The sequence below is a fragment of the Osmerus mordax genome, chromosome 23, assembly GCF_038355195.1.
Source record: "Osmerus mordax isolate fOsmMor3 chromosome 23, fOsmMor3.pri, whole genome shotgun sequence".
NCBI lineage: Eukaryota > Metazoa > Chordata > Actinopteri > Osmeriformes > Osmeridae > Osmerus > Osmerus mordax.
In genome coordinates, this window is record NC_090072.1 from 1,331,985 (window position 1) to 1,359,264 (window position 27,280).

At 52.8% G+C, this 27,280-nt stretch overlaps 1 protein-coding gene and 1 pseudogene across 1 annotated transcript; one reads left to right on the forward strand and one right to left on the reverse strand.

Moving 5' to 3' along the window:
• Nucleotides 1-9,000, reverse strand: part of LOC136967991 (dynactin subunit 1-like) — a 9,803-nt pseudogene extending 803 nt beyond the window's left edge.
• A 1,168-nt stretch (nucleotides 9,001-10,168) lies between these two features.
• On the forward strand, nucleotides 10,169-26,214 carry tdrd7b (tudor domain containing 7 b). The gene is given in 20 exon segments (XM_067261993.1): nucleotides 10,169-10,261; nucleotides 12,076-12,282; nucleotides 12,709-12,853; nucleotides 16,336-16,414; nucleotides 16,416-16,541; nucleotides 18,390-18,472; nucleotides 18,742-18,965; nucleotides 19,262-19,980; nucleotides 20,189-20,378; nucleotides 21,214-21,325; nucleotides 22,273-22,475; nucleotides 22,682-22,816; nucleotides 23,736-23,819; nucleotides 24,122-24,256; nucleotides 24,387-24,497; nucleotides 24,697-24,865; nucleotides 24,898-25,255; nucleotides 25,537-25,639; nucleotides 25,641-25,698; nucleotides 26,006-26,214. Coding segments are annotated over 19 exon segments (3,450 nt in total). The 5' UTR covers nucleotides 10,169-10,261.
• Nucleotides 26,215-27,280: the final 1,066 nt, after the last annotated feature.

Consider the following 27,280-nt stretch of genomic DNA (forward strand, 5'->3'; position numbering starts at 1 on the left):
TACCTTAGCGTAGGCCTTGGTCTCTGCAAACTTGATCTTGAAGTCAAACAGCTCAGCTGGAGGCTGTTCCTGTTCTGCACTGGCACTCTGCTGATTGGTCAGCTCCCGATTGGTCTCCTGCACACACACACACACACACACACACACACACTCACGCACACACACAGAGAGAGATACACTTTATTCACTGTCTGGTGTACAACACATCAGTGATTGTTGTGTGTGTATGTGCATGTATGTGCGTGTGTGTGTGTGTGTGTGAAACCTGCAGGCTGGAGGTCAGCTCCCTGTACTTGCTGATGGTGTGTGTGTAGTCAGCCAGGGTCTCCTGGCCGGCCTCCACCCTGCGCTGGGCCTCCCTGACCCGCGCCCCCGCCAGGTCCAGCTGCTCTCGCAGCTCCATCTCCGTCTCACGCCCGTTCTCCTGAAGCTCGTCGTTCATCTCGTTGATGGCTTCCTGGGATCAAGGGTCACCGAGAAGAGGTTAGGGTTAGTTACTATGACAACGAGGAGAAGGTTAGGGGTTACTATGACGATTAGGAGGAGGACCTACCAGGTCTGTGACGGTCTCTCTCAGCTCCCTGACCTTCTCCTCCAGGTCCAGGTTCCTCTCCGTCAGGGTCTCCACCATCTCCTCCGCCCCCAGAGCCGCATCCACCTGGAGCACACACACACACACACCGCAAACACACACACACACACATAATCAGAGCTCCACAGGTCAGAAGTAGGGTCCGTACTCTGCTAGAGCGGAGGTGAGGCGGAGGGGGGTCGAAGGTGGAAGGTTCCGGACCTGCTCCTTGAGCTCGTCGATGGTGACCCTCGGCCTGCTTCATCTCCTCCTGCAGCTTCTCCCCTCTGGGTCCTCAGCACCTCCAGCTCTCCACCCTTCTTCTCCATCTGCTTCTGAAGCTTCACGTGCTCCTGCTTCTCCGAAGACGACAGGTCCCGCATCCTGGGGGGGGCGGAGGAGAGGTGGAGGGTGTGAGGAGGGTGGAGGAGAGGGTGGTCGGTGGTGTGAGGAGAGATGGAGGGTGTGAGGTGGGTTGAGGAGAGGTGGTGGGTGTGAGGTGGGTGGAGGGGTGTGAGGAGAGGTGGTGGGTGTGAGGAGGGTGGAGGGTGTGAGGTGGCTGGAGGAGATGTGGTGGGTGTGAGGAGGGTGGAGGGTGTGAGGTGGGTGGAGGAGGAGACCGACCTGACCAGCGCCTCCTTCAGCCGGCTGTTCTGCTCCTCCAGTTGCCTGACGTGGTAGCTGGAGGCTGCTCCGTCCGAACCTGTGTGTGTGTGTGCGGGGGGGGGAGTCAAGTACCGGCCTGTCTTTTACCAATCACAGTCAAGTATGGCCCTGTCCTCTACCAATCACAGTCAAGTACGGCTCTGTCCTCTACCAATCACAGTCAAGTACGGCTCTGTCCTCTACCAATCACACGCCCCCCTGACCTTTCTCCTCAATCTCATGCTTCAAGGATCTCCAGGTCCATGGTGAGCTCCTCCACCTTCTCCTTCAGCGACTCCACCTCCACCGTGAGGGACTCCGCCCGCTCCTCCGCCATCCTCCTTGTCCAGCGTGGCCATCTCGATGGCGTCCGCCGTGTCGGCATCTCCTCCATGTAGCGCTCCTTCCCCTCCAGGGCCTCCAGCGCATCTGACGGGGAACAGGGGGGGCTGATATACCTGGACCAGTGTGTGTGTGTGTAGGTGTGAGTGTGTGTGAGTGTGTAGAGTGAGTGTGTGTGTAGTGTGTGTGTGCTGTGAGTGTGTGTGTGTGCTGTGAGTGTGTGTGAGTGTGTGTGTGTAGAGTGAGAGTGTGTGTACTGTGAGTGAGTGTGTGTGTACTGTGTGTGAGTGTGTAGGGTGAGTGTGTAGAGTGAGTGTGTGTGTAGTGTGTATGTGTGTGTAGAGTGTGTTTGTGTAGAGTGTGTGTGTAGAGTGTGAGTGTGTGTAGAGTGTGAGTGCGTGTGTGTGTGTGTGTGTCTCCTACCTTCTTGGCGTCCTTCAGCTGTCTCTGCAGGTCGGCCTGCTGCTCCTGCATCTTGCTCCTCCACTCCTGCAGTTGCTCCAGCTGGATGCGGCTCTTCTCCAGCTCCTTCAGCTTGGTCTTGTCCTCTGAGCGCTTCATCCTCAGGGTCTCCAGCTTCTCCTCCAGGTCCTTCAGCTGGCCCCGCAGGGAGTCCTCCTCCTGGGGGGGGGGGGGGGGGGAGGGAGGGGGGAGGGAGGGAGGGGGGGGAGGGAGGGGGGGAGGGAATGTGTCAGAGTATCTTGTAGCCAGAGGTAAACACTATTAACACCCCCAGCTGTAAGACATGCTACCCAACATCAACATGGAGGTTCTGCCAGACTTCACACCCCGAGTTTCACTCAACCCCCCACCACACACACACACACACACACACACACACACACACACACACACACCAGCTGTAACGGAGAGCTCAAACAAGACAACAGTATTGAGGAACCAATCAAATCTCAAGACAGCAGTAGTGAGGACCCAATCAGTAGTAGTGAGGAACCAATCAAATCTCAAGACAGCAGTAGTGAGGACCCAATCAGTAGTAGTGAGGAACCAATCAAATCTCAGTCAGTAGTAGTGAGGAACCAATCAAATCTTCTTTCTATTTATCAAACAACTTAGTTTCGTTCCTGGGGAGCGTGTTAGCGTGACATGCCGGGTGTGGACAACACATGCAGCCAGCTAGCCAATCACACGACCAGCCCTACCTGCTAGCCAATCACACGACCAGCCCTACCTGCTAGCCAATCACACGACCAGCCCTACCTGCTTGTAAACGACACTTTCCCCCTGTTCACTGCACAACAACACGGACAGAACGCGTGAGTCGTCGTATCAAAACCACGAGATGGTCATACAGAATGTCAAGTCCCATTGGCTGGGGGGGAGTAGAGGTGTGATGATTTGATTGGTTGAGGGGATGGCGGACTGACCTTGCTGGACGGGGCCGGGGGCGGGGCTCCGGGCGTGGCGGAGGAGCCGCTCGGCAGCGGGACGACGGGAGCCCCCAGGGCACTCTGGGATAGCCCCGCCTCGCTGACATCACCAGAGAGGGAGGTGGAGAGGCCGGAAGGCTTAGGAGTCTGGAGGGAGGTGAGAGGAGGATGGAGGAGAGAAGATGGAGGAGGAGAGAGGAGGATGGAGGAGGAGAGAGGAGGTTAGACAGAGAACGGGAGGCGGAGAGACAAGAAGGTAGAGAGACCAGACAGAAAAGGGATGTTGAAGAGATATACACACGTGTAGCTAAACATGGAGCAAAGGTCGTGACCCCCACACCCTGATGGCAGGCGAACATGACCCCAGATGACCCTGTAAGGACGTGACCCCACTGTGACCTGATGTGACCTCATGACCATGACATCACCTCACTACCCCACACACACCAGGCCCTAACGAGGTGGGCGAAAACTGCTAGTAGACAGACTGTGATTGGACAGCCCCTGTCCAGCGCCCTGTTCACCGCATTTGTGGGTGAGGAGGAGCGGGGGGGCGGGACGTACCACGAGGCGGGAGGGGAAGCTGCCGGGACGTACCAAGAGGGAGGGGAGGGAGCTGGCAGAGACGAGGCGGCCCGGGGTGCTCCACTGAGACTCCGTTACGCTCTGATACAGCAGAGACTGCATTAGCTGCTGGAGCCGAAGGGCGCCTGCGCCGGCCTTACGCTGGCTTTACACTGACAACTGTACACTATCAACTTTGCACTCACATGTTACACTGTAGACTGGCAACTTTACACTCAAATGTTACACTGAAAACTGTCTTTACACTGACAACTGTACACTATCAACTTTACACTCACATGTTACACTGTAGACTGGCAACTTTACACTCAAATGTTACACTGAAAACTGTCTTTACACTGACAACTGTACACTATCAACTTTGCACTCACATGTTACACTGTAGACTGGCAACTTTACACTCAAATGTTACACTGAAAACTGTCTTTACACTGACAACTGTACACTATCAACTTTGCACTCATGTTACACTGTAGACTGGCAACTTTACACTCAAATGTTACACTGAAAACTGTCTTTACACTGGCAACTGTACACTATCAACTTTACACTCAAATGTTACACTGTAGACAGGCTTTACACTGTCAACTTTACAGTGCAAACTGGCTTTACACTGTAGATACTTGTTCTCCGTGTGTGTGACTGTGTTCCCTCTTCATTCACAGGAGGAGCAGGATGGATCATGTGATGGATGGAAGGTGAGTGGATTCAGACAGGTGAGCTCTGCTTCATCATGTTTTCACCTCAACAACGTCTGTCTGTTTGTAAATAAGCTCACCTTGGTCGGACGGCGGGTTGAGGACTGGAGGAGGATGGGATAGAGCGGAAAGAGCAGGACACACACACACGTAAGACAGGCACACACACACACGTAAGACAGGCACACACACCCAGGCGAGGAGAGGAGAGGGGAGCAGGTTATAGCAGTAGCAGGTGAGGGGAAGTAGAGGCAGGGTTTGTTAGTCACCAGACAAACAAACACATCCCTACAACACAACTCCTCCACAACTACGACTATGCATTTCCAACTGTAACATGTTAGACCATCTGCATGCAGTCGATATGTTACAGTCGATATGTTACAGTCGATTTGTTACAGTCGATCTGTTACAGTCGATCTGTTACAGTCGATTTGTTACAGTCGATCTGTTACAGTCGATATGTTACAGTAGATATGTGCTTATGAGAATGAGAGAACAGTCTCAAGTAAAAATATAAACTTTGTGTTGAAATCATGAGTGAAAGCAGCACACACACACACACACCATGCCTTTCATTGCAGGCAAAAACTTGTGTTGATACCTCCTCAATCGTAAAAAATTGAAAAATAACTATAACCCAGGAGAAAACGTAACACCATTTTTACTACAACAACGATAATAAATTAGACCAAAAAGCATGTCTGTGTCGCAAAAGAAAACGAGGCATGCAAACGCCAGAACGTAAATCAGTAAGACGACCGCGTGGGGAAGTAGAAAATCTCTGTACCTTCTTAAGTGCAGATGTCTGCAGGATTTGGGATAAGGAAAGACAAGAGACGAAGGCATTAACAAGACAAGAGTTAAGGGGGGGGGGGGGGGGGGTTATTGCAAGGGGAGGAGGAGAGGTGCAGGGTGGGAGGGAGGGAATCTGAGAGAGCAGACTGAAAGTTCTGATGAGGAACAGACACCAGACTTCACCGTCACTCAGTCTGCTGCCTTAGGGGAATCAGATCAGGACGGAGAACACCACATCAGCTACTTCAGTTATCTCGGCCACCATCTCCCATCCTGAACTGAAAGCTTCAGTGAGAAGCGCACTGTTCTCCTAGCCCTGGTTTTGGAAATGTTTACAGGTCTTGTCGGAAAGCGAGTGGTGTTCTGTTCATCTGGGCAAGTGAGAACAATACCATCCGGGCTTGTCTCTCTGTCTGTCTGTCTGTCTGTCTGTCTGTCTACCAGTGGTCTGTGTGTCTGTCTGTCTTTCTTACCTGCTTGGTTGACTTGGGAGTCTCAGGAATGTCTGAGGAGAAACAGAGAAGACATGGTTACACACAAGAACATGCTGTGGAGAAGATGGAGAGAGCTGAGCGTCTGGGCCTGGCCCAGGGCCCAGGGCAGGTGGGGTGGCCCAGGGCAGGTGGGGTGGCCCAGGGCAGGTGGGGTGGCCCAGGGCCCAGGGCAGGTGGGGTGGCCCAGGGCAGGTGGGGTGGCCCAGGGCCCAGGGCAGGTGGGGTGGCCCAGGGCAGGTGGGGTGGCCCAGGGCCCAGGGCAGGAGGGGTGGCCCAGGGCAGGAGGGGTGGCCCAGGGCAGGTGGGGTGGCCCAGGGCCCAGGGCAGGTGGGGTGGCCCAGGGCAGGTGGGGTGGCCCAGGGCAGGAGCTCACCTTTCTGCCTGAGGACCTTGGAGGAGGTGGGGGCCTCTGGTGTGTCTGGAGAGGGGGGTACTGGAGCCCTCGTCCACCAGCTGAATCTGTACGGGTGTGCACAGATGGTTACACACTCTGTGTGTGTGTGTGTGTGTGTGTGTGTGTGTGTGTGTGTGTGTGTGTGTGTGTGTGTGTGTGTGTGAGTGAGTGTATGTGAGTGTGTGTGTGTGTCCCTCCCCCCTCACCTGACTCTGCCGTACGAAGATGCCGTGGTTCTCCTCGCAGGTGAAGTAGCGCTTGCCCTGCACCGTGCCGTCGTTCTTGCCCTTGGCCTCGTCCAGGATCACGCCCACCCACTTGCCAGAGGCGAACAGCGTGGCGCCCACGTAGGCCACCGTGCCCCGCTGGCCCTTCCCGATCACCTCCACCAGGGAACCCACCCTGGCTGGGCGGCCTGCGCCCTCCGCTCCGCTCATCCTGCTGATCAAGGCGCTGGTCAGCTGGGGGGGAGAGAGAGACAGGAAGAGGGGTTTACATTTATTCATTTGGCAGACACTCTTATCCAGAGCGACTTACAGTAAGTACAGGGACATTCTCCCCGAGGCAAGTAGGGTGAAGTGCCTTGCCCAAGGACACAACGTCATTTTTGCACGGCCGGGAATCGAACTGGCAACCTTCAGATTACTAGCCCGCTTCCCTAACCGCTCAGCCACCTGACTCCCTGTATCTCCCTCCCGGGTTGGGAGAGGGAGATACAGAGAAAAAGAGAGAGAGAAATGTGAGATGATGGTGAGGGAAAGAAGCCCATTAGCTCGAACAAACACGACGACTTCACGTCCTACCAAACCTCTGCTTCACCCGACCCATGACCCCCCCAACCCCGTGACTCCTCCAAGCCCCCCCTCCTCAGGTCGGGCCAGGGTGGATCAAGCTGCCAGGCCTGTCCTGAGCCCCGGACGGTCACACCCAGTCACACGGCCCCGCTCCTCAACAGTTCCCCCTGGTGAACAACCAGGCTCCCTGTCTCCCCTCACAGAGACACGCATTCATGAAGACACCAGCCAACGCCTCCCCTGAGGGCCCAGCACACGCGCCGATCTGGGCTGAGGAGGAGGAGGAGGAGACCTGAGGTTTTACACCTCCACCACCGGTGGAGGAGCCCCCGTCTGGAGGGTGGAGAACCAGAACACGAGAAGGAATGTTGTTATGTTATCAAGGCTGATGCCGGGGGATTCCAGGAGATTACCAGACAAATTTGATCTGTGAGGAAGCTGACGAGAGAAGGAAAAAAAAAAGCCTTTCACCCCGGGAGAGGCTGGAGGGGGAGAGCGTTCCTGCTGGAGGGGGAGAGCGTGAGTCCTGGAGGCGTGTCTCCGCCATGAAGTGGAGCTGAGAAGATCCGTTACCTCGCTGACGCCCTGACTTCAGCCATCGCTGCTCCACCTTCAGACAACGCCCTGACTTCAGCCATCGCTGCTCCACCTTCAGACAACGCCCTGACTTCAGCCATCGCTGCTCCACCTCAGACAACGCCCTGACTTCAGCCATCGCTGCTCCACCTTCAGACATCGCCCCGATGCTCCACCCAGACCCCATCCACGCTGTGGTGAGTACGACCGCGCCACCCGCACAACACCCTCACGTATCCCCTTAGCCTAGCAGGGGTCGGGTTTGAACCTGCCGCAAGCTCGAGATCCGCAGTGAAACGCTCTAACCACTCAGCCGTACTCATTCGATCCGCTCGGTATTTCTCCGTCTTTGCCAGTTCGCCACAACAAATCTTCCCGAAAACGAGTTCCTGTGTTTACGTTTGGTTGTCTGTGTCATTTCCTGGATACTCACCCGCGGGGCGGAGGAGTGCCTCCTGTTCAACGCCATGCTGCTGTCTGGTCGTGTGACACCCTAGACCCCACTGACTGACTGACTGACTGACTGACTGACTGACTCGAGAGCTTCTCGGTCTCTCCTCCTACATCTCTCCTTCTGAAGTAGAAGATATAGTCCGGGAGAAGAGGAGGAGGGTCTTGGCAGATGGAACTGATGCATAACTAAAACGTCACAGCTGTTTGAAGACAGGGAGGATAATTTATAGGGCTTTCAATATGGTAACCTCCAAGGAATGTGTAAAAGAAACATATATATATATATATATATATATATATATATTACAGCCCTTTTGACAAGCATTGTCACAGAGGGCTTCACATACGCCCATTGAACTGCGCCTAAACAACAAATAACCTTCAACGAGGCCAAGGGGAAACTACCAGGAAAAAATAATTGAAGAAACTTCGGGTGGAACAATTCAGTTAGTGATCCCCTCCTCCAGAGACGGTCGGAGACACGGTTCAGACCCACAGATTGAGAGGGAGAAGAGAATGAAAAAACATCGTCTATTTATTCTACTCTTTTAGTCGTCGAGGTGGTGTTACGTGCGTGTGTACGAATACGGACACGGTCAAACGGAAAGCTATGATGCGAGACTGCTGTTTCTGTCAGTCCCAGGTCATAAACAAACAAGCGCCCACGCGGGTACACGGAGAACGTCATTGGAAGTTACTGCTAACCTAAGTTGAACATATGATCATCTACATACTCAACCTAGCAACTAACTCGCATTACACTAACCTCTTTATGTACTCATGGCCTCTGCTGTTAGCTAGCTAACGGGGTAAGTTTCATAGCGACGTATAGTCAATCGATGCTTGTTTTGATAAGCTAGTTAGGAGAACAGTTAGTGTTACGTTGCTATTACATTGCCAGTCAAGTCCTAGGTTAATGGCACTATCCAACTAGCTTGCTATCTAACCTTCCACCCATCCAAACAAAATATACTAATGACATAATAACCAAAAATACAGTTAGATCGCAAGCTTTGACGTTACTGTTCGTTAGTTAGCTAGCTACAGTAGACGACGTTGTCGTTGGTATCAACGGGCCTTTATCGTGAGAAACAGAACAAGTCATTTTCTTTGTGTCACTTACCTATGATTAAAAAGGAAGCCTTTGTTGTTATTTGATCGCTGATAGTGTGTCGAGGGATTAATAAACAATTATTATATCCAATGTAGCTAGACAGATAAAGGTAACTAGCTAGCTGGCTAAGGGTCAGTTTTGCTGGGTCAGCTCACAGGAAACGTCCACCGGTGAACTTCCGCCTTTTCAGTTTTTTTCCAAATAAAAGTCTCGTTCTCTGTAGTTTTGGGACCTGTTAACGGCCTGCAAAAATGTTACCTACATTTCTATCTTTAAAAATATCTTGTTCGAAATCAAACGTAAGTTAGGAATTTCAACTAAAGATATGCTGATATGATATATATTTAGGCTAACTTACAGTACATTATATAAAAATGCTTATTAAATAGGTAATCGGTTAAATATTAGGTAGGCCTAATGATCTATTCTTTTTTTTTCTTCTATTTTTTTGTGTATATTTTTTTATTGAAAACAAACCATACATTGCAACTTTGATACTCTTTTAGTACATAAAGGGTACAGATTATTTGCCAAATAACATTGTAATGAATTGCAAAAATACCCATTTTATAATACAGGATTAATAATGGATTACAAAGGAAGTGAAAAAAAATATATATATATATATATATAAAATCAATTAAATAATACAACATATAAGGGGAAGTTCAGTTCAATAATGGTTCGTTGACATCGTGGGAAAGTGTTGTAGCATATCATACAATTCTTGTGTATTTCTTCCGTGGTAATGATCTATTCTCAATAAAGCATGTTATGAAGACTTCCTGGTTGCCAAGCAGGTTTACGTGAACATAGGAGTAGTACCTGTATTGTCCAGTGTTCTACAGGTGCACTTTATCTATATTAACTACTACTAAAGGTATTGGGGGAAATCTAGAAATACAAACAAAAAGAGAGGCTACCATGGTTTTCTCAGTAGAGCGCTAATGTAACCAGCAGGTTCAGGAGGAGTCTGGAATGTGAGAAATGTGGGAAAGACGAGGCTGCACGTGTCTCATGACAGAACTTGATGCAACTGTAACCCCCCCCCCCCCCCCTTCTCCGTCTATTGGACTGTGACAGCGTGTTCATATTGTGAGGTTGTCCCAATTGAATGTTATTGAATGTGAAAAAAAATGTTGTAAGTTATTGGAGAGCTTAATTGTAGCGCGCTGCAACTTTGGAGCCGCTTGGATACCCCTTTTGTGGTGGCGCCTGCGCTTTGAGTCATAATTAGGGACAGTCCGGAGTCAGCCAATAGCATCACGGATGATACTGTAACTACCGGGCCGCTTGGGCAGGGAGACGCTCGTGCGAAGCGCTGGGGCGACAGACACCAACTGAAAGTGCAAGAGAGATTGTGACAAACAGGTCCGAAACTCGTCATCCCATCTCCCCCCAGCAAGGTATGCCTTTGTTGTCAGTTTTAAAATTGCCATCTATTGTCGAGGTCCATTAGTAGTTTTGGTAATGTGTTGATAACCAGACCATAGTAATCTGTCTGGAAATGAATGCTGAAAGTGCGGTTGTCCCAACTGACATGAGTACGGAACTTGGTGTCACGCAAAGTCGCCTGAGCTGATTAAACACCGGGAGTTTATCGCTGACAAGCCGACAGTTGAAAATGAACAAAATCACTGGTTATAATTGCGAAACGAAAAGTGGAATTATAAGTTTAATTTTTGTAGCGCTTTCCACAGCTTCTTACCTCCACAAAGTCAGCAACTTTATCAGATTCTTTGGCACAGAGGGTGTGGATGTGTGTGACACATTACGTCACCTCTTGTTCCCGGTCCGCTCGGCATTCCTTTGGGAGAGTGATCCAACGGCTGCACTACACGCCTAAAAACCACAATTTCTAAGACAATCGGTATAAAGTTAAGTTTATTTTTTATTTTGAAAGTATAGCTGACCATATGATGGATTTCGAATAGGGAACAGACGATAGGTTTTATCAAGCAGGATAGCTAAACATTAAAGTTAAGAGTTGAGGGCGTGTCAAGCTGTGACACAGTCTAGAACTATCTCTTGATGATGATTCGATTAACATCATCGTTATTCGTCTCTGGTCGTAGCTGTTTGCCTCCACTAACAAACGGCAGACAGGGCAGATTCCGCATCGGGGCGTTGCGCTTTGCGAGGCGTTATATAGCGGTTTTGATTGAACGTCAACACTGTCCGGTTGAAGTTCAGGACCGGTTCATTATAAGATCAAGAACGTTGACAAACTTTAACCGAAAAGCTCACACGTTGTTCAGTTTCAATCTGGACAGCCCCACATTTATTTTCGGAGATCTTTAATTAATCATGTGTTATAAATCAAGTCGGCTCAGTAATTAAAACCATCACGACATTTTTTCAGCGGGGACCATTTAAAAAATGATTTAACTGAGGTCTTTTCACTGATCCAGCGGAAGTTGAAAACAAAAGAAAATGCTTAACAAGTCAGCCTTGTTCCACAGCTTCAATTCAATTTAGTGTGTTGCCTTGAATAGTAAAACAGCAGTTGTCCCCAAAGGCCAATGGGTTTGTTGCTTTCAGAACCAGCTACTTACATCACCGCACGTGCAGAGTAGGCTGGGATAGGACTGATGAGACATGTAAGAGCGGGTGCTAAATGACTAAATGTAAACATGTCTTCCTGGTTTAACAGTCTAGATGCTTGAGCTTTTGTACAGATACATAGTGTGTGTACCTGTGTGTGTGTGTGTGTACCTGTGTGTGTGGGTGTGTGTACCTGTGTACGTACCTGTGTGTGTACCTGTGCATGTGTACCTGTGTGTGTACCTGTGTGTGTGTACCTGTGTGTGTACCTGTGTGTGTATGTACCTGTGTGTGTGTGTGTACCTGTGTACGAACCTGTGTGTGTGTGTGTGTACCTGTGTATGTGTGTACCTGTGTGTGTACCTGTGTGCGTGTGTGTGTGTACCTGTGTATGTGTGTACCTGTGTGTGTACCTGTGTGCGTGTGTGTGTGTACCTGTGTGTGTGTACCTGTGTGTGTACCTGTGTGTGTATGTACCTGTGTGTGTGTGTGTACCTGTGTACGAACCTGTGTGTGTGTGTGTGTACCTGTGTATGTGTGTACCTGTGTGTGTACCTGTGTGCGTGTGTGTGTGTACCTGTGTGTGTGCGTGTGTGTGTGTACCTGTGTGTGTGTGTACCTGTGTACCTGTGTGTGTGTGTACCTGTGTGTGTACCTGTGTGTGTGTGTGTTGCAGATGGCCGACGTGGAGCTGGTGAAGCGTATGTTGCGGGCGGTGCTGCAGACGCAGCACGGGGGCCTGCAGGGGCCCAGGCTGCAGGCGCAGTACAAGGAGCTGACCGGGGAGCACATCCCCCACAGGCTGATGGGCCAGCCCAGCCTGGACGCCCTGCTGGCCAGCATGCCCTCTGTGGTCCGCATGGAGCGCAGCCGCTCCGGGGAGGTGGGACACACACACCACACACACCACACACACACACACACACACACACACACACACACACACACACACACACACAAACATATGCATACATGCAGGCAAACATACACAGGTATGCACACACATACGTACAGACACACACACGTGCCAACACACACATGAATATTCAGACATTCATACATGTAGTAATTTAGCAGACGCTCTTATCCAGAGCGACTTACAGTAAGTACAGGGACATTCCCCCCGAGGAAAGTAGGGTGAAGTGCCTTGCCCAAGGACACCATGCACGGCCTGGAATCGAACCGGCAACCTTCTGATTACTAGCCCGATTGCCAAACCGCTCAGCCACCTGACTCTCATACCTGCATATGAACACATACTCACACACTCACACACACTCACACACACACACTGTTCCTCGTTCTGCAGGTGATGTACTTCGCCTCCGACGCCAACGAGACGGCCCAGGTTGCCAAGGTGATGGCTCGCCAGCGGTCGTCCAAGAAGCCCGGCCGCCCCCTGGTGGTCGACTGCCAGATGAGGGTGAAGCCTGCCGCGCCCCTCGTCCTCAACGGTAAGGCCACTCCCCTGGCGATGGGCTCCGTGACGACGGCTCCGTAGCAACGCCACGCTGTTACTGGCATTGCCGGAACTAGGGAGCGGTGAGGGAGTCGGGCTAGTAATCCGAAGGTTGCCAGTTCGATTCCCGGTCATGCCAACTGACGTTGTGTCCTTGGGCAAGGCACTTCACCCTACTTGCCTCGGGGGAATGTCCCTGTACTTACTGTAAGTCGCTCTGGATAAGAGCGTCTGCTAAATGACTAAATGTAAATGTAAATGTAAACTAGAACCCCTTCCATTGTAGGAAGGGATTATGGGATGGCTAATACAGGAAGTGACTGAAACTCCGATATAATTCTTTTTTATCGACAAAATATTTGATTCATGCAGATGCTGTCGCCCATAGCAACATACAAGTGTAGGTATGTAGGAAGTGCAGCAGGGAATGGCCGTCGTCCTAACAGTGACTTAGTGGTCAGAGTGAAGGACCAGGTACAGTACAGACTGGGCTAGGTACAAGCTCTGCCAAGTGAATTGATATATATGTACTGTAATTGGAAGCGAGGGTTTGTTACGTGGATTAGGATTAGGTTAGATGGAGGGAGGATTTCACGGTTGAAGTGAGACTTTGCCTTTGTTCTTAGCACCCCGCGCCCCCCAGAACTCACCTTATTTAGAACGTTTCTGCAGAACGTACAATTAGGATCGCATTCCACTGACATCTGAGACACACACACAACACATAGAACCTCACACCTGTGCACACCTGTCCCGTACATCACAGGGGAAGTTGATATCCAAACACTTTGACGTGTTCAAAGGTCGTGAGATGGTTTTGAGCTGTGCTAGAGAGGGCACAAGTTTAGCTGCTTCTCACGGCTGAGGTGACAGCACTGGAGAAGGACACATTGTGGGGGCCAGGGGACTATTTTCTCGTAGTGTTCAGGTGCAGATGTGGAAGGTAGTGCTTTACCTGTGGGTGTGTTGTCCTACATAACTGTTCCACAGAAGCTAAAAATAAAACCATCCAGCTGAAGGCCAGACGAGAGGGCATTCCTCTCTCTCTCTCTGTCTCTCTCTCTCTATCTCTCTCTCTGTCTCTCTCTCTGTCTCTGTCTCTGTCTCTCTCTCTGTCTCTCTCTCTGTCTCTGTCTCTCTCTCTGTCTCTCTCTCTGTCTCTCTCTATGTCTCTCTCTCTGTCTCTGCCTCTCTCTGTCTCTCTCTCTCTGTCTCTCTCTCTGTCTCTCTCTGTCTCTCTCTGTCTCTCTCTCTATGTCTCTCTCTCTGTCTCTCTCTGTCTCTCTCTGTCTTTCTCTCTGTCTCTCTCTCTGTCTCTCTCTTTAACACACTCACAGACAGACACACACACTGACTCTCTCTCAGACACACAAAGAAACACACTTATACTCTCAGATCAAGTCTGAACAGACAAACTTGCTGAAATGTGATGCAGCAGAAATAGGACATCGGTATTCTCTGAGAGAGAGGGAGACAGAGAGAGAGAGAGAAGAGGGAGAGAGCGAGAGGAGGGAGAGAGAGAGAGGAGGAAGAGAGGGAGAGAGAGAGAAAGGAGGGAGAAGAAAACAGATGAGCAGGGAAAGGTAGAGAGAGGGGAGAGAGAGAAAAAAGGAAGGATTCATGAAGTCCCGGTGGCAAGCATAGCAGCTCAGTCTCCTGCCAGTGCTATCCCTCTCTATCCTCCTGTTCTCTCTCTCTCCTTCCTCTTTCTTTCGCTCTTCCTGCCTCCATCTCGCCTTGTCTCTCTTTTTCTCTCTCTCTTCCTGCCCTCATGTAGCCCTCTCTCTCTCCCCCACTCCCTCTCTCTCTCTCCCCCACTCCCTCTCTCTTGGCCGGATGATAGAGCATCACAGTGTTTTGATATCCTCCCAAGAGACCGGTGTCGTTGGGTTCACTGTAACTGGCTGCCTGGCTGGATGACTGGCTGCCTGGCTGACTAGCTGCCTGTCTTTCTGTCTGTCTGACTGGCTGGCTGGCTGCCTGGCTTTCTGACTAGCTGGCTGCCTGCCTGTCTGGCTGCATCTCATCTCTCCCTGGCTGCCTGCTGGGCAGGAACTCCTGCTGAGTGTGCAGGAAGCTGGGGGCTTAGTCACCTGCAGAGACACCCGTTACCACGGACACGGTTACCACGGACACGTCTCCGGCCGTGAGCAGGGAGGAGGAGGGAGGCTGGGTTGTGACTGAAGCGGTTGTTCAGGGCTGTCTGGACTCAGCCCGAGGCTGTTGCTGAGCCTCGTCGATGCGGAGGAGGTAGAGGAGGGAGAGGAGGGAGAAGAGGGACTAGGTGCTGCAGAGCAGAGGGGGAGAGGGGGAGAGGGAACGTGTAGATCCAGAGGTAGATCGACGATGTCAGAGCTGCGTTTGGCATGTTGTGATGTCGTGTTGTATTCAGGCTGATGTGGGTGATGTCATAGATTAGAATGTGAGCAGAGGATGTGAAGCGATGCCAGCGATGAGGTCGTCTGGCGTATCATTCAGACTCTTCTGAACGCAGATAGGATGGTGTATTCACGTGTGACATAGAACAGGATGTTGTGATCGAACGGAATATTTTAAATAATTGATTGTTTTGGTCAAACACAGTCAAATATTTGAAATCGTTGAAAATATGTAGTCAAATATAGGGCATTTTGTCATTTTGATACGGCTATTGGTGGCAGAAAAGGTTGTGAGGATGTTTTGAGGATAGTGAATCCCTCAGTCCTGGTTCGGCTGAGGCATGCTGTGGACGATCTCTCCCTGCTCTGTGGTGTGTGTGTGTGTCTGGAATTGTGTGGTGGAGGTGTGTGTGTGTGTGGGAGGGGGGGGGTGTCTTTGTGTGTGGGGTGTGGAGTTGTAAGTGTGTGTGTGTGTGTTTTGCTGGGTGTGTAAAAGGTGGTGGTGAGAGAATGTGTGCGTGTGTGTTTCGCTGTGCACGAGCAAAAGTGAAAACGAGAGTGAGTGCTTGTGTGTGTGTGTGTGTGTGCTCCATCCCTTCTGTAACCCTCCTCCTCCCTCCCTCCCCTCCTCCCCCCTCCTCCTCCCTCCCTCCCCCCCCTCCTCCCCCCCCCCCCCTCCTCCTCTCTCCCCTCCTCCTCCCTCCCCTCCTCCTCCCTCCCCTCCTCCCCCCCTCCTCCCTCTCTCCCCTCCTCCTCCCCTCCTCCTCCTCCCTCCCCTCCTCCCCCCCTCCTCCTCTCTCCCCTCCTCCCTCCCTCCCCCCCTCCTCCCCCCACTCCTCCTCTCTCCCCTCCTCCTCTCTCCCCTCCTCCCTCCCCCCCCCCCCCTCCTCCCCCCCTCCTCCTCTCTCCCCCCCTCCTCCCTCCCCTCCTCCTCTCTCCCCTCCTCCCTCCCTCCCCCCCCTCCTCCCCCCACTCCTCCTCTCTCCCCTCCTCCTCTCTCCCCTCCTCCCTCCCTCCCCCCCCTCCTCCCCCCCTCCTCCTCTCTCCCCCCCTCCTCCCTCCCCTCCTCCTCCCTCCCCTCCTCCCCCCCCCCCCACAGCCAAGCCCAGGACCTCTCTCAGACAGCCAGACCACCGGGGCCGGGGCGGGGGCCGGGGGGGGGGGCCAGGGGGCCGGGCGCCATGGAGACTTCAGACAGATGAGGGACGCCCAACCCGAAGGCAAGGCTGGTCAGCAGAGCACCAATCAGAACAAGCCTTCTAATCAGAACACGCCCACCAGGAAGTCTTCTGGTTCCTCTGAGAGGTACTGTCTTATTTATTGTGTGTGTGTGTGTGTGTGTGTGTGTCTCTCTGTGTGTGTGTGTGTGCTCCCTGCCTGTGTGTGTGTGTGTGTCTGCTCCCTGCCTGTGTGTGTGTGAGTGTCTGTCTGCTCCCTGCCTGTGTGTGTGAGTGTGTGCTCCCTGCCTGTGTGTGTGTGCGTGTGCTCCCTGCCTGTGTGTGTGTGTGTGTGTCTGTCTGCTCCCTGCCTGTGTGTGTGTGTGCTCCCTGCCTGTGTGTGTGAGTGTGTGTGTGTGTGCTCCCTGCCTGTGTGTGTGTGTGTGTGCTCCCTGCCTGTGTGTGTGTGTGTGTCTGTCTGCTCCCTGCCTGTGTGTGTGTGTGTGTGCTCCCTGCCTGTGTGTGTGTGTGTGTCTGTCTGCTCCCTGCCTGTGTGTGTGTGTGTGTGTGTGTGCGTGTGTGTGTGTGTGTGCTCCCTGCCTGTGTGTGTGTGTGTGTGTGTGTGTGTGTGTGTGTGTGTGTGCGTGTGCTCCCTGCCTGTGTGTGTGTGTGTGTCTGTCTGCTCCCTGCCTGTGTGTGTGTGTGTCTGCTCCCTGCCTGTGTGTGTGAGTGTGTGCTCCCTGCCTGTGTGTGTGTGTGTTTGCCAGCTGTGTGTGTGTGTGTGTCTGCTCCCTGCCTGTGTGTGTGTGTGTTTGCCAGCTGTGTGTGTGTGTGTGTGTCTGCTCCCTGCCTGTGTGTGTGTGTGTTTGCCAGCTGTGTGTGTTTGCCAGTAGCCCCATCACCAAGCATCCATTATCATGACAGAACTCATTAGGTAGCTGCCTGTGGTGAGGACGAATATTCCTCAAGATGCTCCTTGGGAAGAACAACCAAAGAAGAAGAAAAAGAATGCTGGCCTTTGTTCCCTTCAGATGGTTCTAGAAGTATTAGGATTCTGTCCTCTCTCTCTCTCTCCCCCTCTCTGGCTTGGTGAAAGACAGAATGGTCAGGGTGCCAAAATGAGGGCCTCTCCCTCCTCTCTCTCTCCCCCTCTCTCCCTCCCCCCTCTTCCTCCCCTCTCTCTCTCTCTCTCCCTCCCCCCTTCTCCCTCCCCCCTCTTCCCCCCCCCTCTCTGTCCCTCCCCCCTCTCCCCCCCCTCTCTCTCCCCCTCTCTCCCTCCCCCTCTTCCTCCCCTCTCTCTCTCTCTCTCTCTCTCTCTCTCTCTCTCTCTCTCTCTCTCTCTCCCCCTCTCTCCCTCCCCCCTCTTCCTCCCCTCTCTCTCTCTCTCCCCCTCTCTCCCTCCCCCCTCTTCCTCCCCCCTCTCCCTCACCCCTCTCCCTCCCCCCTCTTCCTCCCCTCTCTCTCTCTCTCTCTCTCTCTCTCACAAACACATTGCAGCTAGTGCCTCCTGCTTTTCTATGAAAACAACTGACCTCACTCCTCGCTCGCTCACTCCCCCTCTCTTGTTCTCTCTCTCTCCCCTTCTTTCCCCCCCACGCCCCTCTCTCTCTCTATGTCTACAACCCACGCTCTCTCCCTTTCCCCTCTCTTTCCCCTTCTCTCCTCATCCCTCTCTCTCTCTCCCCTCTCTTTCTCTCCCCGTTTTGTGTATCCATGACAGGGCCGGACACACAAAGGGGCTGGAGGGGGGCTGGTGTGGGGGGGCTGGTGGGGGGTGGTGGGCCGTCTCTAATCCCTCTATTCTCTAACAGATTAGCTGCACAGTGAATCAGCACATCTAGATCCATTAGTACTGTCTGTGTCTGTCTGGGGGGGGGTGAGTTTGTGGGGGGGGGGGTGTATGTTGCTGAGGAGTGTGTTTTAAGTTTGGCCGAAAGCAAGTGGAAGTTATGCCAAAGTCAAAACTTTGACTTCCTGTCTCCTGTTCTGCTTCCAGGTCAGACAAGAGGATGACCCTGCCGTCGAGGTTCCACAAGGAAGTCCACGCTCACCTCTCCAGGAACTCCTCGCAGGGCAGCCGTAAGTAGGACACACACACACACACTCACACACACAGAGTCGGAGACCTCCAGGCTCCTCGGAGGACCAGAGTCTAGCTGCTCCCACTATCAGGAAACAAACTCATGACTCGTTCATCATAACAGCCTGCAGGTCCAGTTTCCACCACAGCACATGACTTTTCCTCTCTTCCCTCTCTTCCCTCTCTTCCCTCCCTCCCTCCCTCCCTCCCTCCCTCCCTCCCTCCCTCCCTCCCTCCCTCCCTCCCTCCCTCCCTCCCCCTCCCTCAGCCCTCTCCAACCTCAACGAGAGCCCTGGTTCGGGGAAGGGCAGGCCTCACCCTCCCAGCGCCTACAACTCCCAGGAGGTCCAGGGGCGCATCCAGGAAGTGCTGACCAAGTACAGCAATGGCTTCTGGGTGTCGAAGTTGCCCCAGATGTACAAAGAGCTGTACAAAGAGGACCTGCCTCGGGAGGCCCTGGGCGACCTGGAGAAGTGGCCGACCATCTGCACGGTACGGCCTGCACACGTCATGTGATACGCAGACCCTTGTGATTAAAGCAAAGCGGGGCAGGGGGTGGGGAGGGGAATTCGAACTGTAACTCTTTGATCGGCAGTTCAACGCTACATCCCTGAACTAGCATCGCTAGCATTCAAAAGATCACTGTACCTTGGAAGGATGATGTGTGTCACGTTTGACTACACTAGTTGCTTGCTAGTTATGGAAACTGCAGCTGCAATGCTCTAACCGCTGAGCTACACCGCTGAGCTGAAGCCGTCTGTGAATCTGAAAGGCCCCTTTGTTTTCAGGTGGAGAAACCCTGTAGCAGCAACCCCTCAGAGCTCCTTCTCTACCCTGCCAAAGACCCTCCCTCCTCCCCTCCCGCTGTCTCCCCCCAAGTCTCCACCTCCTCCCCCCCCACCTCCTCCCCTCCCGCTGTCTCCCCCCCCACCTCCTCCCCCCCCACCTCCTCCCCTCCCGCCGTCTCCCCCCGAGTCTCCCCCCCCACCTCCTCGCCCCCCACCTCCTCCCCCACAGACAAACACTCCCTTGCCCCTCGGCGACCCCCAGCCGGCAGCCCCCCTCCCCTGACCCCGCCCTCCTGCTCCCCCGGGCCCCCCGGCCCCCCCGCCTCCCTCTCCCCAGACCTGGAGCAGAAGCTGGGGGAGCTCCTGGTGAAGTACAGTAACGGGCTCTGGGCCCACGCCCTGCCCAAGCTCTTCCAGGACACCTACAAGACCACGCTGCCCGACCACGTCCTCCAGAACCTGGCTCTCCTCTCCCACTTCTGCTCCGTGGACTACCCCATGCCCGACAACCCCAAGCGGGCCATCCTGTACCGGCGAGACCGGGGAGGCAGCGGAGGAGGAGAGGAGGAGAAGCGTAACTGCACAGGCGAGGAGGAGAGGAGGGAGGACGTGGGGAGGAGGCTGAGTCACCAGGCAGCACCTCCTCTCCTCCTCCCTCGGGAGGAGTATCCCTCTGTGCTGGTGGTGGAGGCCGGCAGCACCAACGCAGTCATCCTCCGGTAACCAAGACAACACACATATAATCAGAAACGTATTTTTATCACAATACACACACAGACGATTAATCAGGATTAATCACACACAGACGACACAAGAGCCATGAAAACTTGCGTCATACAGTAACAGAAGTTAGTAATAGAATAATGAAACGTGTATTGTGTATGTATTGCGTGTGTGTGTGTATTGTGTGTGTGTGTGTGTGTCCAGCTACATCGGTGAGGGTTACTCCCAGGCCCAGGAGACCCTGGAGGACGAGATGAGGGAGTTCTATCGCAAGGACAACCAGCGCCGACCTTTGACCTCCCCGGCCTCAGGCCAGCTGGCGGCCGTCAGGGCCGAGGAGGAGGACGAGATCCTGCGAGCGCAGGTCACAGAGGTCATGGCCGACAAGGTCAAGGTAGGGTCAAAGGTCACAGTTTGTTTTGTTTAGTAGGAAGATAATAAAATGTATTTGCTTTTTGCTTTAGATGCGTTCTGTGTTTGTTTTTAGTTGTATGGGAGTGATTGTGTTATATGCTTGTATGCTTTCGAGATATCATGGTGATAAAAGGAGTGACAAGTTTCTCTCCTCCCACCGCTGATGCTCCTGTGTGTGTGTGTGTGTGTGTGTGTGTGCACTATGTGACTGTGTGTGCGTGTGTGTGTGTGTGCACTATGTGACTGTGTGTGTGTGTGCGTGTGTGTGTGTGTGCACTATGTGACTGTGTGTGTGTGTGTGTGTGTGTGCACTATGTGACTGTGTGTGTGTGTGTGTGCGCACTATGTGACTGTGTGTGTGTGTGTGCACTATGTGACTGTGTGTGTGTGTGTGTGCGCACTATGTGACTGTGTGTGTGTGTGTGTGTGTGTGTGTGTGTGTGTGCACTATGTGACTGTGTGTGTGTGTGTGTGCACTATGTGACTGTGTGTGTGTGTGTGTGTGCACTATGTGACTGTGTGTGTGTGTGTGTGTGTGTGCGCACTATGTGACTGTGTGTGTGTGTGTGAACTATGTGACTGTGTGTGTATGTGTGTGTGTGAACTATGTGACTGTGTGTGTGTGTGTGTGTGTGAACTATGTGACTGTGTGTGTGTGTGTGTGTGTGTGTGAACTATGTGACTGTGTGTGTGTGTGTGTGTGTGTGTGTGTGTGTGTGTGTGAACTATGTGACTGTGTGTGTGTGTGTGCACTATGTGACTGTGTGTGTGTGTGCACTATGTGACTGTGTGTGTGTGTGTGTGTAACCACACAGGTGTACTATGTGGATCATGGCTTCTCGGAGGTTATCAGCAAAGGAAAGGTGTTCGAGCTGCATGAGAAGTTTTTCCAGCTTCCCCTCCAAGCGACCAGGTGTAAACTGGCAGGTGAAGGGGCTTCATGTTGTCTGCACCTTCATCAAGTGTGTGTGTGTGTGTGTGTGTGTGTGTGCGTGTGTGTGTGTGTGTGTGTGTGTGTGTGCGTGTGTGTGTGTGTGTGTGTGTGTGTGTGTGTGTGCGCGTCTATGCGTGTGTGTGTGTGTGTGCGCGTCTATGCGTGTGTGTGTGCGTGTGTGTGCGTGTGTGTGCGCGTCTATGCGTGTGTGTGTGTGTGTGCGCGTCTATGCGTGTGTGTGTGTGTGTGCGCGTCTATGCGTGTCTATGCGTGTGTGTGTGTGTGTGCGCGTCTATGCGTGTGTGTGTGTGTGTGCGCGTCTATGCGTGTGTGTGTGTGTGTGCGCGTCTATGCGTGTGTGTGTGTGTGTGCGCGTCTATGCGTGTGTGTGTGTGTGTGCGCGTCTATGCGTGTGTGTGTGTGTGTGCGCGTCTATGCGTGTGTGTGTGTGTGTGCGCGTCTATGCGTGTGTGTGTGTGTGTGCGCGTCTATGCGTGTGTGTGTGTGTGTGCGCGTCTATGCGTGTGTGTGTGTGTGTGCGCGTCTATGTGTGTGTGTGTGTGTGTGCGCGTCTATGCGTGTGTGTGTGTGTGTGTGTGTGTGCGCGTCTATGCGTGTGTGTGTGTGTGTGTGTGTGTGTGTGTGTGTGTGTGTGCGCGTCTATGCGTGTGTGTGTGTGTGTGTGTGTGTGTGTGTGTGTGTGTGTGTGTGTGTGTGCGCGTCTATGCGTGTGTGTGTGTGTGTGTGTGTGTGTGTGTGTGTGTGTGTGTGTGTGTGTGTGTGTGTGTGTGTGTGTGTGTGTGTGTGTGTGCGCGTGTTTGAAGGCAAACTCCCCCTCAGCCAGGATCAAGCAAATGCACAAACAGTCTCTAGAGGACTTGCATATTAATTCACTATCTGCCGTGTGTGTGTGGTGTGTGGTGTGTGTGTGTGTGTGTAGGTCTAGAGCCCTTCTGCCAGGAGCCCGCCGTTCTGAAGAAGTTCGACGCCATGGCCAGCGGGAAGATTCTATTGGCTGAGATCCTGGAGAGGGAGCAGACCCCATTGGTGGTCCTGTACGACACGTCGCAGGATGATGATGTCAACATCAACGCCACGTGCATGAGAGCTCTGCAGGACAGGACTCTGGCCAGCCCCCTGCAGGTTCACACCACACACTCAGAAACTATATATACACACACCAAACTACGCATTTAGATATCAGTATGCTACAGCATGATACTGAGTACTGCGTGTGTGTGTATGACTGTGTGTGTGTGTATGACTGTGTGTGTGTGTGTATGACTGTGTGTGTGTGTATGACTGTGTGTGTGTGTGTGTATGACTGTGTGTGTGTGTGTTGCCTCCAGGTCAACAGTGCCTACATGAATGTGACAGTGAGTAGTGTGTGTTCAGATGGAACCATCTACTGCCAGCTGCGCTCCCGAGGCCTGGTTAAACTGACGGACATCCTGGACAGGGCGGAGGCCTACTTCCACTCCCAGGTCTGGGTGTGTGTGTATGTGGGTGTACTGTACGTGTGTGTGTGTATATATGTGTCACATGTGTGTGTGTGTACTGTACGTGTGTGTGTTTGTGTCACATGTGTGTGTGTACTGTACGTGTGTGTATATATGTGTCACATATGTGTGTGTACTGTACGTGTGTGTGTATGTTTGTGTCACGTGTGTGTGTACTGTACGTGTGTGTGTGTTTGTGTCTCTGTGCGTGAGAGACACGTCTCCTAATCCCTGCAGTATGAAGGTGGTTTGTCACGGTTGTGGCCAGATTGAGATTAAAGTCGGTAATCTGGGTTTAAGAGGCAGGCTACTCTAATCTGTTAATAGGACACTGGAACTGACCCAATGACAAAACAAAAAGCTACTTAGAATTCACGCACCAGAAACACTCAACCAAACACACCATTCATTAATCAATCAAATTAATTAATTTAATCTGTCTGATATGCTTTTTATCACAGGCTATTCTCAACATTTTAGTAGTGGTTATCAGATGAATGAATGAATGAAAACCTTTATTGCCCCGAGGGGAATTTGTTCTGCACCAAGAGCTTGAAAACAGAGATACATTCAACACTGCAGACAGGACAGTACAGTGGACATAACATCATTATTAAAAAGCAGAGTGAGAAAATAAATGCAAGAATAAATAATACAAAATACAACTGAAGGCATCACAGAAATAACTTAACTTAAGAATGTCAGCAGGTCCAGTACAATGTAAAGTGCATAGTGCCAGAAAGGATCAAAAAGGGAGCTCTTGCGCGTGTCGACCGCAGAGCAGCGCCTCCTAGCGTACAGATCTACAGTAGCGATAACGCCGCCCTTAGTCATGACTCATCACCTTGGAATTGTTTTCTACGAGTGTCCGTCTCACTCTTATGACATCATCTGTGTGCGCCAGGTGACCTCAGAGTTCCTGGTGGCGAGGCCCTTCTGTGGGAAGGCCTGCCTGGCCAGGTACAAGGGCAAATGGTCTCGTGTGGAGGTGAGTCATTTAGTACATCGTTAACCCATATTATATGACCTGCCCACGTCATGCACCTGCTGTTTGCCTCATCATGTAGAGTACTGAGGGAAATCTGAGGCACCCAAGACGTTTCACATGAATATGGTCTTAAATATCGATTTTTGTTATAATTTTTTGTTTTTGTTTTCTCCTCTCCTCTCCCCCTCTCTCCTCCCCCTGTCTACCCTCCTCTCTCCCCCCCTCTCCTCTCTCCTCTCCTCTCTCCCCTCCTCTCTCCCCCTCCTCTCTCCCCCTCATCCCCCCCTCTCTCCCCCCTCCAGATCACTAACCTGCATGGCAGCCGCGTGCTGGACATCCTGTTTGTAGACCTGGGGGTGCAGGCGTCTGTGGAGGTGTTTGAGCTGAGGGAGATCCCTCCTCCCTTCCTGAAAGACCTCGTCACCATCCCCCCACAGGTCAGGGGGAGCAGCGTCTGTGTGTGTGTGTTCTGACGTGCAGCAGTGTGTGTGTGTGCAGGCTGTGTGTGTGTGTGTGTCTACATGTGTGTGTGTTCTGACGTGCAGCAGTGTGTGTGTGTGTGTGCAGGCTGTGAAGTGCTGTCTGTCTGACCTGGTGGTGTCCGTGGGCTCCTGGACACCTGAAGCCGTGCAGTGGCTACGAGACGCCGTGCTCAACTCTACTGACTGCAGCATGAAGGTGAGGAGGGGAGGAGGGAGGGAAGTGGAGGGGGGGGGGGGAAGGGGAGAGAGGGGGGAGAGGGAAGGGGGGAAGAGGAAGGGGGGGAGAGGGAGAGAGAGTAATTACAACTTCAAAGACATGTGATGTTAAGTGTCAGTTCGACTAAAGTGTAATCTCCCTCCCCCTCCTCCTCCCTCCCTCCCTCTCCTCTGTCCAGATCGCCAAGATGGACGACAGCAAGCGTTGCGCCCATGTCCACCTGTTCCCCGACAAGAACTTCCACGACCCCTCGCGCAGCCTCAACCACAAGCTAGCCACCTCCGACCTGTTCAAGCACCACAGAGACGTCTTCCTCTCTAGCCACGCCCCCTCTCCCCCCCTCCCCCCCCCGGCCCCGCCGCCCCCCTGCACCCACCCACTACCTCCACACCCAGGACCACCACCACCAACGGCAACAGCAGCACCACCCCATCCTCCACCTCCAAGCTCCGCAGGGCCCACTCCGGCTCGGGGCCCAACCCCAGCAGAGGCACCCCTCCCCGGCCACGATCCCCTCCCCGGCTCCCTGCCCTGCTGGAGCTCCCCCAGGTGGGCCAGAACCTAGACATCTACGTGTCGGTGGCCTGCCACCCGGGCCACTTCGTGCTGCAGCCCTGGAGGGACATGTACAAGCTGGTGATCCTGATGGGGGAGATGATCCTGTACTACAACAAGATGGAGGAGAAGCCCGTCAGAGTGGAGAAGAACCAGGTGTACGCGGCCAAGGTGGAGAACAAGTGAGTGGAGGGGGGCAGGGGCAGTGTGTGAGAGAGGGGGAACAGACAGATTTAAAATCTGACCTCCATATAACATTTACATTTAGTCATTTAGCAGACGCTCTTCTCCAGAGCGACTTACAGTAAGTTCAGGGACATTCCCCCCGAGGCAAGTAGGGTGAAGTGCCTTGCCCAAGGACACAACGTAATTTTGCATGGTCAGAATCGAACCGGCAACCTTCTGATTACTAGCCCAATTCCCTAACCGCTCAGCCACCTGACCCCCTCCCTGTGCACTGCAGCTGGCACCGTGTGCTGGTGAAGGGCGTGCTGACCAACGGGCTGGTGTCCGTGTACGAGCTGGACTACGGCAAGCACGAGCTGGTGGGCGTCGCCAAGCTACGCCCCCCTCATCAAGGAGTTCAGGCAACTTCCCTTCCAGGGCATCACCGCTCAGCTAGCAGGTAACCGTGGCAACGCATCGCCATCCCCCAGGAGGGGTGGGGAGGTGTGTGTGTGGATGGGGGGGGGGGGGGGGGGGGGGTAGCTGAGAGGTAGCAAGAGAGGCAGACACGACAGGATTAATGGAAGGGAAAAAAAAAAAATCTCCAAATCCCAGTTGATAAGTAAAGATGGCTACTGTCTCTCACTGTCTCATCTCCTTCCTCTTCCCCTCCCCCCTCCTTCTCCCCTCCCTCCACCCCTCTCCTCCCCCTCTCCTTCTTCCTTCCTCCTCCACTCCCCTCTTCCTCCCCCCCCCTCCACCAACAGGGGTGAAGCAGAGGCAGTGGTCGGAGGCGGCCTCCATCGTGTTCCGGAACCACGTGGAGAAGAAGCCCCTGGTGGCCCAGCTGGAGGTGGTGCAGGAAGCGGAGCAGCCCTGGGACAGGAAGCTGACCGTGTTCCTGGTCGACACCTCGCAGGAGGAGTGCGATGTCTGGGTCCACGACATCATGGCGGAGTTCGCCACCGAGCCGTAGGAGGGGAGGGGGCGGTTGCCGGGGGCTATGTCACCGTGGGAGGAGGAGGGGGTCAGAAGGCGTTGCCGGGGGTGATCGGGAGAGGATGGACACGCGGGATGAGACTTGAGTTCGCCACCGAGCTGTAGGGGGGGGGGGGGGGGGGTTGCCGGGGGCTACGTCACCGTGGGAGGAGGAGGGGGGGGGAGGGGAGTCGGAAGGCGTTGCCGGGGGCGACCGGGAGGAGAGGATGGACGCGGGATGAGACTTGTGACGGTTGTGTTGTGCTTGAGTGAAGATGTGAACTTACCTGCTGCACACTCGCGCGCTTTCGCATGGTCATGTGATTGAAGCTATGCATTACCCTCGTGCTGGTAAGTTTGAAGCTTTGCGCACATGACTTTTAATTAGATCAAGCTGTTGAATCCATCGAGGGTTGCTGTGATTGAACCCTGGAGCGGACTACACTGAGGAAAGCTTTCTCTTGATAAAGCTGTCGAATACATCTACCATTAACCTCTGGTTTCAAATGTGTGATGCAATCTTAAATAATGCACAGTATTTAACACCAGTGGTCAGAGAATGTGGTTTCAGGGCCTTGAAAGAGGCCTCAGAAATTGGGCCGGTCTTAAAGTTTACTAAAGTTCAAAACATTCCTTTTCTTGGATGTTGATGTGACAGAAGACATGTTGTCTTTTCCACTCATGTGACTTTTGGTTTCGATTCTTATTTATTTTTTCCCATTTTTGTGTCAAGACAATAAGACGACTGCAGATGCCTGCATGAAAGGAGCTGGATTTTGTGAATAACAGTTTGATGCTAATATATGCTTACTGTTAGTGTTGAATGAATACTACACTCAAATCTAATTTGTTTTCATGAAAGCGCTTGGCAAACTTTAGAGTGGAATAGTGCTTTATGGTGAGGAAGCCTAGCTTTGATGCTAGTGAAACTCCAAACCCAGGACAGTGTTATGTGGACTTCTGGAGCCTGACTGCTCTAATTAGCCGTTTCATTCTTGATCATCTCTCTTTGGTTCAAATAAACATTGGAGGTTAATAGAATCATGAAGAAAAAGGTTTTTGAA